This window comes from Drosophila santomea, chromosome 4, assembly GCF_016746245.2.
Source record: "Drosophila santomea strain STO CAGO 1482 chromosome 4, Prin_Dsan_1.1, whole genome shotgun sequence".
In the NCBI taxonomy this organism is placed as follows: Eukaryota; Metazoa; Arthropoda; class Insecta; order Diptera; family Drosophilidae; genus Drosophila; species Drosophila santomea.
This window is the reverse complement of record NC_053020.2, coordinates 1,345,947-1,358,122: the sequence shown is the minus strand read 5'-3', so window position 1 is coordinate 1,358,122 and position 12,176 is coordinate 1,345,947. Positions and strand designations below refer to the sequence as shown.

The 12,176-nt window shown below is 31.2% G+C and overlaps 1 protein-coding gene across 7 annotated transcripts in view; it reads right to left on the bottom strand.

The window, feature by feature from the left end:
- Positions 1-12,176, bottom strand: part of LOC120454845 (calcium-dependent secretion activator) — a 46,934-nt gene that overhangs the window by 26,569 nt on the left and 8,189 nt on the right. For all 7 annotated transcript variants that reach the window (XM_039640340.2, XM_039640343.2, XM_044006483.1 and 4 more), the window contains 9 exons: positions 10,805-10,980; positions 10,507-10,738; positions 10,203-10,453; positions 10,108-10,122; positions 8,553-8,783; positions 8,360-8,504; positions 8,198-8,304; positions 7,954-8,129; positions 7,685-7,891 (listed from right to left, as the gene is read on the bottom strand). In XM_039640340.2, the coding sequence (XP_039496274.1) occupies positions 7,685-7,891; positions 7,954-8,129; positions 8,198-8,304; positions 8,360-8,504; positions 8,553-8,783; positions 10,108-10,122; positions 10,203-10,453; positions 10,507-10,738; positions 10,805-10,980 (1,540 nt within the window). The remainder of the gene's footprint in view (positions 1-7,684; positions 7,892-7,953; positions 8,130-8,197; positions 8,305-8,359; positions 8,505-8,552; positions 8,784-10,107; positions 10,123-10,202; positions 10,454-10,506; positions 10,739-10,804; positions 10,981-12,176) is intronic.

Genomic DNA, 12,176 nt, shown 5'->3' with positions numbered 1-12,176 from the left:
ACAGACAGTCGAGGAGAACAAGTGTACGAGTCAACAACGTTAGAACGAAGTCAGCAGAGGAGCTATAGCCGTGGTAGTCAACAACGCAGGTAGCTGAGGTCCAGTACGACGAAGCACGAGTAGCCCAGAAGCACCCAACAGGCGAAGCTAAACTAAGGATAAGCGGCAGGGATTGTGGTGTAGACCCGGAGAACTCTGTAGGAGACCGCGAACTTGAACCAGGCGATCGCCTAGGTGTGTCCGTGCGATCCAAACAGGCGTGATACCGGCGCCACCAGTCCGAACCAGACGTGGGGCTGACGTGTTGCTGTTCCACTGGCGTTTGCCTTGGGGATCACAGCCGTTAGCTGCCGTGAGTCTGCGTAAGACAAAAACTCTCAGCCCAAGCGACGAGCGCCCAACAACGAAGGTCCGCGCCACTCAGGACGACAGGAGCGGCGAGACAGCGGAACGAGGCCGGTGGACAATCCATCCAGCACAAAGTCCGGATAATCAGATTTCTTGGTAAGTCCAAGCACAAATAAAGATCCAAGAACGAAACTGCAAGTGTTATTACTGGTGACCGGGTGATCACGTTATTCTATAAATTTGGTGGGACGAACGCACAAACTCTACTAGCCGCACGTATTCCGTAGCGAGCAGACAAACAAAATCAGTTCGTTACAATTATAAAATCCAAACAATCTTTATGAAAGTTCACAGGAAAAATAACCCAATATGTAGGCTGGAGAGAAGCGGAAGAAACCGCCATGAGTCTTTATAAAATTCGATGCGAACAATATTTTATCAAATTAGAATTAAGCATCCTAAGGCCGGGATGCTAATATAAAACAAGAGAGAACGCTATAGTCGAGTCCCCCGACTATCTGATACCCGTTACTCAGCTAGTGAAAGTGCGAAGGAGACTTTTCAACACTGACAGTTTTTGGCGGTTTGTGGGCGTTAGAGTGGGCGTGGCAAAAAGTTTTTTGGCAAGTCGATAGAAATTTACAAGACTGATACAAAAATGAAAAAATATCAAAACATTTTTCAAAAGTGTGGGCGTGGCAGCTTTGGGCGGTTTGTGGGCGTTAGAGTGGGCGTGGCAAAAAGTTTTTCAACAAATCGATAGAAATTTACAAGACCAATACAAAAATGAAAAAATATTTAAACATTTTTTAAAAGTGTGGTCGTGGCAGTTTTGTGCGGTTTGTGGGCGTTAGAGTAGGCGTGGCAGCCTGATTCGACAAACTTGCGCTGCGCCTATGTCCCTGGAGTCTGTGTGCTTAATCTCAACTTTCTAGCTTTTGTAGTTCCTGAGATCTCGACGTTCATACGGACAGACAGACGGACAGACGGACGGACGGACAGACGGACGGACAGACGGACATGGCCAAATCGACTCGGCTATTGATCCTGATCAAGAATATATATACTTTATATGGTCGGAAACGCTTCCTTCTGCCTGTTACATACTTTTCAACGAATCTAGTATACCCTTTTACTCTACGAGTAACGGGTATAAATAGAAAAGAATTGCCAAAATATAAGAGAGTATCTACAGTTCATGTATACTCAATTATTAAATATTACCATATACTAACAATATTAGAAGCGAAACATATGTTTTATAAAATAGAAGAATTAATAGAATTATGAAAAAAATTGAAAAGGAACATTCTAAAATTAATATGCAAATCCCTTTTCGAACCGATATTCGAGGAGAAATAAATACTGACAAAGGAACAAATTATAAGACCTAGTAGAAGCCTCTATAATTCACCAGTCTTAGTAGTACCCAAAAAGGGTCAAAACAAATATGGAACTCTAATACATTGACTAGTTATTGACTATAAACAAGAGAGAACGCTATAGTCGAGTTCCCCGACTATTTGATACCCGTTACTTAGCTAGTGGATGTGCGAAGAAGAAATTTCAACACTGATAGTTTTTTTCGGTTTGTGGGCGTTAGAGTGGGCGTGGCAAAAAGTTTTTTGGCAAATTGATAGAAATTTACAAGACTAATACAAAAATGAAAGAATATCAAAACATTTTTCAAAAGTGTGGGCGTGGCAGCTTTTGGCGGTTTGTGGGCGCTAGAGTGGGCGTGGCAAAAAGTTTTTTGGCAAATGGATAAAAATTTACAAGACTAATAAAAAATGAAAAAAAATCAAAACATTTTTCAAAAGTGTGGGCATGGCAGTTTTGGGCGGTTTGTGGGCGTTAGAGTGGGCGTGGCAACATGAATCGATAAACTTGCGCTGCTTCTATGTCTCTGGAGTCTGTATGCTTAATCTCAACTTTCTAGTTTTTGTAGTTCCTGAGATCTCAGCGTTCATACGGACGGACAGACGGACGGGCAGACGGACATGGCCAGATCGACTCAGCTATTGATCTTGATCAAGAATATATATACTTTATATGGTCGGAAACGCTTCCTTCTGCCTGTTACATACTTTTCAACGAATCTAGTGTACCCTTTTACTCTACGAGTAACGGGTATAAAAATTAAGCGAAAGCACAATACCGGACAGGTACCCGATGCAAGACCCGTCTGTAATATTATCTAACCTAGGAAAGTCAAAATATTTCTCAACAATTGATTTGGAATCAGGATTCCACCAAATTTGAATGAAAGAGTCAGACTGTTATTTCTAATAAAAATGGGAAATTTGAATTCTTACGTATGCCATTTGGGTTAACAAACGCCCCTAGAAAATTTCATTGAGCAATGGACGATATATTAAGAGAACAAGTTGGAAAAACTTGTCATGTTTATATGGATGACATAATAGTCTTTTCAAATGCAATTGGACAACATTATACTGATCTAATTCAAATAATTAATATTTTACAAAAAGCAAATATGAAAATTTCTCTTAACAAATCGAAATTATTTAAATTAGAAACAGCATTTCTTGGTTAAATTGTTTCTCACAATGTAATTAAAACGGATCATGAAAAAATTTGTACAATTATGAAGTTTCCGATTCCACAAAACGTTAGAGAACTTCGAAATTTCCTAGGCCTCACTGGATATTACCGAAAATTTGTACGAAACTATGCAAAAATTGCCCAACTCTTAACCAAATACTAAGGAGGAGATAATGGTAAAATTTCTAGGAGAATGTCAACAAAAATTTCAATACAGTTACATGAACCAGCTGTAAAAGCTTTTAACGAACTTAAAGATAATTTAATAGCACAAGTGGAATTAGTCCAACCAGATTATAACAAAAACTTCACTTTGACCACAGACGCAACAGACGTAGCTATCCGAGCAGTATTATCACATGATAATAAACCAATTACTCTTATATCTAAAACTTTAAATAAAACCGAACAACTTAGCGCCACAATTAAAAAAGAATTGTTAGCCATAGTTTGGGCTCTTAAAAATTTCAGAATATATTTATATGTAGTAATCGGTATAGAAATACAAACAGACCATCAATCTTTATCCTTTACAATCTCGGATAAAAACCCGAACGTAGAAATAAAAAGATGGTATTCTTTCATAGAAATTTTAACCCCAAAAATAATATATAAACCCGGAACAACAAATGTCGTTGCTGACGTATTATCTCGAAAAAAAATAAATAATATTACAAACAGCGATATAGAACAATCAAGCTCAGATCAAAATACACAGCATTCTGCTAAAAGTAGATCAGTTTCAACAACAACTGTTATTAACATCGGGGAGGTATACAATACATGAGTCATTGAAAGTGTTTGATAAGACATATAATACGCCAGAAAATTTAATAACAATATTAAGAGAATATCTACAAACAAACATAATGGTAGGAATTCATTGCACTCTAGAAGACCTTATCATTTAGTTACCTTTAAAAAATAATTTTACTAACAAATTTCTTTTTACTAAAATATTTCTACAAGACGTGGAAAATAATGAAGATAAGGCTGTTATAATAGAAGAAACACATTGTCGAGCTCATAGAGGACTAGAAGAAAATTACAAACAAATCAATAGAGAATATTATTGACCAAATTTATTTAGCAAATCAAAGGAATACATAAAAAATTGTAAAATTTGCAGCGAAAATAAATAAAACAGGCCTCAAATTTAAATTCTTATTGGGAAAGCCCCTTTTCCAACTAAAGAGAGAGGAAATTTGCACATCGATATTTATTACACGCAAAATCTTATTTTCTTAACTTGTATTGGCGCATACTCAAAATTCCTCGTAGAATAAAGTAATGGAATTACTCCAACAATTTCCCCACGCCAAAGTAATTATGACCGATAATGAACAGAGCTTTACCTGTGCACGATTTAAAAATCCTTTGCACAAATATGTGGTTTAACTCTATATAATATAATATATATAATATATATAATATATATAATATATAATATATAATATATAATATATAATATATAATATATAATATATAATATATAATATATAATATATAATATATATAATATATAATATATAATAATATATAATATATAATATATAATATATAATATATAATATATAATATATAATATAATATAATATATAATATATAATATATAATATATAATATATAATATATAATATATAATATATAATATATAATATATAATATAATAATAATATATAATATATAATATATAATATATAATATATAATATATAATATATAATATATAATATATAATATATAATATATAATATATAATATATAATATAAATATATAATATATAATATATAATATATAATATATAATATATAATATATAATATATAATATATAATATATAATATATAATATATAATATATAATATATAATATATAATATATAATATATAATATATAATATATAATATAATATAATATATAATATATAATATATAATATATAATATATAATATATAATATATAATATATAATATATAATATAATATATAATATATAATATATAATATATAATATATAATATATAATATATAATATATAATATATAATATATAATATATAATATATAATATATAATATATAATATATAATATATAATATATAATATATAATATATAATATATAATATAATATATAATATATAATATATAATATATAATATATAATATAATAATATATAATATATAATATATAATATATAATATATAATATATAATATATAATATATAATATATAATATATAATATATAATATATAATATATAATATATAATATATAATATATAATATATAATATATAATATATAATATATAATATATATAATATAAATATATAATATATAATATATAATATATAATATATATAATATATAATATATAATATATAATATATAATATATAATATATAATATATAATATATAATATATAATATATAATATATAATATATAATATATAATATATAATATATAATATATAATATATAATATATAATAAAATAATATATAATATATAAATATAATAATAATATATAATATATAATATATAATATATAATATATAAATATAATATATAATATATAATATATAATATATATACTTAAATTTTAATATACTTAATTTTAATATACTTAATTTTAATATACTTAATTTTAATATACTTAAATTAATAAATTAATATATAATATATATACTTAAATTTTAATATACTTAAATTTTAATATACTTAAATTAATAAATTAATATATAATATATTATATATACTTAAATTTTAATTTACTTAATTTTAATATACTTAAATTTTAAACCATGAAGACATAAAAGAAATATTAAGTCACGAACATAGACCTGTAATCATTGCAGACCTAATGGATGTCTCTGTGTTTAAAATCGTACTACATAAAGAAGTCTTAGTAATTTATGTAAAATACCCTATAGTTTATAACAGATGCGACATATACTATGCTGGAGCCATTTCCAAAAGCGATGGAAAACTATTAATAAGCAATCAAGTCGCAAAATGCAGAAATACATATTATGAAATGTCTACATTTAAGACCGAACTTTTAAACAATTACTGTACCATAAGTGAAGAAAAAACCTGTTTTACCAAATTATTAAATGGAGAAAAATCCACTTGTAATAAAATAAGGAAAGATAAGGAAATTGATATCATCCAAGACGGTGCCATTTTTTTTTACCCGTTACTCGTAGAGCAAAAGGGTATCCTACATTCGTTGAAAAGTATGTAATTGGCAGAAGGAAGCGTTTCCGACCATATAAAGTATATATATTCTTGATCAGGATCAATAGCCGAGTCGATTAGGCCATGTCCGTCTGTCCGTCCGTCTGTCTGTCCGTCTGACTGTCCGTCTGTCTGTCTGCCCGTCCGTATGAACGCTGAGATCTCAGGAACTACAAAAGCTAAAATGTTGAGATTAAGCATACAGACTCCAGGGACATAGACGCAGCGCAATTTTATCAATTCATGTTGCCACCCCCACTCTAACGTCCACAAACCGCCAAAAACTGTCGGTGCTGAAGACTCTCCTTCGCACTTCGACTAGCTGAGTAATGGGTATCAGATAGTCGGGGAGCTGGGCTATAGCGTTCTCTCTTGTTATAAATGGTTACAATATTGTTAACAGCTCCCACTTAAACGGGTCATTTTTAATAACATTTAACGGTACAACCACAATAAACCACATTTTATATACCAATTTAGAAAGTAAAATTCTTGAATACATAACTACAAACCATTTTACAGATTATGAAATATCCGATTACATACTGTCAAATAACTCGGAACTCTCTCTAGATAATGTAAACATTTTAAATCCCTTCATTAAAATAAGTAATACCAAGATATGACTTTCTATACATTTTAATAATTTTGTATTTGATTACTATATTAATAATAAAATTCAGATATTTTATATTTGTAACCAAACAAAAACGGCCAGAACTAGAAAAACCAAATAATGAGGAACTTTTTTTAACAGAATTAAATGTGCGTTGAAACGAAATTCGTAATGAAGCGGGATGCGTCATTTTAGAAGGGCGAGAGTTATCCAACCCGCAAACATAGCACTCTATCCCATTTTATAAACAAATTTTAAATTTCAGTCTAGGAGGCATTTCCTTTGTCTTTGCTTTTGTCATTGCCTTTGCCAGCGCTTAGCTACCCACTAAGATAAATAATCAAACTAAGAAACATAGCTTCCGCTTGGAGACCTAACCATGGTCAACTTATTGCGCTTCAATCAAACTGCATCGGTCAGCATAATTGAATTGCAAAACGCAGAGAAATAATTCCGGGATCAAGTTTTTATTCTAAACATAATTGAAAGTTCACGGAGTTTCAAAAGAAAAGCTTCTGGCAGAGGTTGATTGTTGATTGGATCAGGAATTAGAATCGAAATTAGTCAGTCTGGATCGAGAACTACCTAAGATAAAATCCGATAATTGTGTCTTGTAATATTGTATAAGTTTAAAAAGTTTATTACCAATAAATTTACTAAAATATTAAAATAAAATATTTTTTAAAATAATTTTTTAACAACAATTTAAATTTGCATGGTAAATTACTATCGAATTTCCAAAAAACTTTTTTATTATTATTATACTTGTTTTTGACTGAATTTGGTTAAATACCATAATTGCCAACTTGTTACACATCAATAGAAAATGCGCGATAGAGAATTATAAGTTCCAAATTAAACTGACATTTTAAGTCGGTCTTACCAGAAGCCCAAATTAAGAGATAAATTACTTACCACCTTGAATTTTTGACATAGCTGAGTTCTTATCTTGTGTTATTGGTGGAGTTGGTTTGTGGGACTGTCCAGTCGCCCTGTACATAGCCATGACCCAAAGACTGCATTCGTTCTCATCATCGCAAGCAAACGAAATGCTATCGCCCTCACGAACAGCGTTGAAGAAAAATCGGCCTCCATTTAAGTCGATTCCAAACATTAGATTTGCTATATACAATTTTTAGTTTTAACATCAATCATTATCAACAATAATAATTTGATAAGTATACCACTGGCGGCTTCAATGTAATCAACAGTATATCCATCAAGCTGCATCATTTCCGACGGTTCTGATTTTTTCTCTTTATAACTGCACATTGCAAAAGTGTATTGGGATACTTGAACTAAGACGAAATAACGCCTTTTCCATTTTTTCCATACTGATTTCCCGATGGCGTAAAGATACCTACATTTACGTATTTGATCGGTTTAAAAAAAAAAATGTTTTGAGACAAAAAAGAAAAGTATACGTACCCACAATGTTTCATATTTAATGGCTTATCAAGTCGGCAAGCTATCTTAATACGTATATCTTGATCGGGAAGATTTTTCGGTACAATCATTCGATGCCACTCAGGTGACTTAACAGAAGCAAAATGCTTTATATTATATTTTTTATACATAAGTCAAGTTTACCTTTGAGGAAAGTGGAGTAGGCTTAAGGGTTACCTTTCCTAGTTCCTTATCCTCCAATGCCAGCATTCCGGGGTTTTCTGTGTACAGTTTTACCTTGACAACTGGTAATGGGTGTGTGGTTGTAAAATCGCCCTGTGTATCCCACCTATTAAAAATAATTATGTATACTGTATTTTTTTTTCTAGACTCTTACATAGGTTTTGATGCTTCGGCTTGATCCGTTTGTAGCTTTTCCCCGCTTTCAACTTCCATTGTGCAGTAAACAATGCGATTGGGAGCTAATGATTTAAGCCCTTTAACTTCCATAACAATTACTTCCAGTTGAAAAGTTAGTACAACATCTAACTTTGTCAATAGTGTGGAACCATCCTCTGGATCACCCTCCAACTTCGATAAAGATCCGTGAGATCGCAGTATCAATTTTCTTTGTTTTAGGAAACAAAAAAATATAATAATCATTTCTTAATATAAATGTAGTTAAATATTACCAAAATATATATACAAACTGTTTCTTATTCGTTAATGTAATATATTTTCCATGATAACACAGCTAGCTCTCTTATTTAAATAAATTCGAAACAAAATCCCTCAAAATAATAGCTATTACTGCTAATAGCAAGACTGCTAAAAAAAAAGGCTTTAAGAGAAAATGTGGCAAAAGAAAAAAAAAGCTTCTAATTGGTGTTGTTTATAAATAATCATCGATTGACACTTTATTTGGTAAACTTTTAGTCGGTTGGTTTGTCTGCTACTAAACATTATTTTAAGATCCTTACCCGTTAGTCGTTAAGTAAGATTTTATTGGTTGAAAAGTATATAACAGGTACAAAGAAGAGTCTTCGACCTTTTAAAGTATATATATTCTTGATCTGGCTAGTTATCCAGAGTCAATGAGTCAATCTGGCTATATTCCAATCTGGCTATGTCCGTTCGTCTGGCTGTCTTTCCGTATAACCGCAGTGATCTCAGGAACTATAAAAGCTAAGAAGTTGAGATTATGCATGCAGAATTTAGAAACGAAGAAATTTGTTGAAGAAGATTGAACAAATTATTTTGTTAGGTTTTTCATTTTTTTGTTTGCCCTTGACGTTACATATACAAATATATACAAATTTGCTCATTTGCCACGGTTTATAAAAATATTTATTGTTCATAACCTTTTGCTTAACTCGTTAAGTCGTGTCATTGATATGGTTTTCGTGAGTATTGCTGTAAAATGAGACAAAAATAAAGAGTGTGGGCGTGGCAGTTTAGAGCGGATTTTGCGCGTTAGAGTGTACCATTTAAGATATCTATACAACTTGGCTTGCCAAGTAATCCCATAACACAACTTTGAAGTGTGGGCGTTTTGAGCCATTTTTGTGCGTGGCCAAAAGTTGTAAAAGTTTGGTGGGTGTGGGCATTTTAAAACAAACATGAACAACGTTTATACACAGACGGACATGGCCAGATCGACTCGGCTAGTGATCTTGATCAAGAATATTTATTCATAGGGTAGGAAACGCCCTAACTATTCTATCTATTACATACTGTTCAACTAATCTAGAATACCGTTTCATGTGGTAATGTGATGATGTGGTAAAATAATAATGACCATTATCGACAATAATTAATTAATTAAAATAACCCTTTGAGTATTATATAAAGCATCATAACTATTTTACAAGTTACCAAAAATGCTATGCTACTAATAAATATAAGTAACTTTATTATTTAATCACACAATGCAGTTATTTGTTATAACTTACAAAAATGACGGTGTACTGTAAGTAAAAACAAGAAAAAAGAGTGTAAAAACAAGGTTTTTCAAATATTTTTAAATTTAGAAATTTGTTTTATTAACCTGTGATTATAACGTTTTAATTTCTGCAGTCCGTATTTGCTATCCATATTTCCTTTTGACACTGGAAGAGATTCAAGATTTGCCATCAGAAGATTTATTGACGATTTAAGTTCTTCAACGTAAAGAGACTCCATTTCTTTAAGAACAAATTTAGGCATAAGCTTGCGATTTTTTTCCATTTCTCCTACTCGTTGCATTCTTCCGTCCAATTCCCGTCGTATAGCTGCTGCTTGTTCATCGGCAGAATCTAACTAAAATACTCATATTTACTCGTCAAATAAATATCATTAAAATATAAGCTTACCATCAGGGCATTAAATAATATTTGATGCTCGAATTTTTTAACTAACAATATTTGTTGAAACATATCATACAATTGCTCTTTAGAAAGAATTAACTCGCTATTCAGTGATTGCTGCATCCGGGATGGTCGTTTAGAATCTTCCTCTCCAGTTCCCTTTAATATAATGTCGAATTTTGCCATCCAAGAAGTAAGTACTGTTTCCTTACTTAGACCATCAATTTCAGGTAATGATCTTAAATAAAATAGTTATGTTTAATGAAGTATCAACAAATCTTTTTATAGTAATTGCTTGTAATACCTGACACGTTTTTCTATATTATTGCGAAAAACTTCTCGAAAATCGTGCTGTGATGACGCCCCAGATTGAACCATTTTTAAAACTCGCTCCGATTTAAGAAAAACGTCATGGTAACTCTGTACAGCATTTTGAAATGCTTCATCTGCCATTATTTGAGTTTCACCTTTAAGAAACGCCTAAAACAAAGTATTTTAATATTTCAAGAGATATGCAAGAATTTTATTTTTATGTGAAAAGAAAGACTGAAAAATTGCACCAAATAGCATTAGGACAGAGATTATGAGGACTAATTAGTTTAAACCAATGGTCAGCAGCATCCCCTTGGGCACGTCTGCACGTTATTTATAGCTAATTTCCAGCAAAATTGAGAATATTTTATCGCTTAATGTCATTAACAAGTGAAAACGCTATGGTTGAGATTTTTGAGATACGCGTTATTCTAGTGAAAGTAGAAATTTCAAAATTTTTTGGCGTGTCGGTAGAAATTGTCAAAACACTATAAATACTATAAGCTAAATACCGTGGGCGTGACAAATTTTAAGTATTTATGGGTATTACAATTGGCGTGCCCAAAATTATTTTGGCATATCGAATGAGATCGCTTTAGTCGATTTTATCGATTATAAAATATTAAGATATTGTTCTAAAACCAAGAAATTATATATTTTTATATATATACAATGTGTTTTCTTGTACATAGAATGGAATATTGTTTTAAAGCTTCAACAGTTGAGGAACATCCCTTCCCGCCCGGAACCACTGTTTTGAATAGGGCAATACTACAACTTTTGTAATTTGATCTGATCACATCTCCTGTATTTGTGTTCAGTTGGACTGCTCATACCAGGTTGTACTTTCCTAGGAAGGTTTTCAAAACCCAAGCGATGTCCAGTCATTTCCAGCTTGGAGCTTTTGGATGAATAAAAGTCCTTTGGAATCTATCATCCGCCAGAGTGGTTGTGACCATGTCCTTTTGTTGTTCTGCAACTTGTATAGGGATCGATTTGACCCAACAAAATTGGTGTGTGTATTATAATGGGTATTAGTTAATCCCAAAAAGAAACTCGATTAATTAGTTCATCAATTAGAGTTACATCTGCCATTGCACCCAACAGCATAGACTTGACTTCTTCTTGAATGCGTTGGTCTGAAAGATTTAAGCCGAATCGAGAGTCATTTAACTTTACCAAGTATAGATTCTTGATTAATTCCACTAAGACCTCTGGACGGACAGTCAGGAATTTTTGTAGTTTACATGACGCCAGGCTTGCCTTGGTGTATCACGTATGTTGTCATCCCAAATCAAATTCAATAGTCAAAGTATGCGGTAAAGAATTTAAAATTGTATTACTATTGGAGCCAAGAGTCCAAA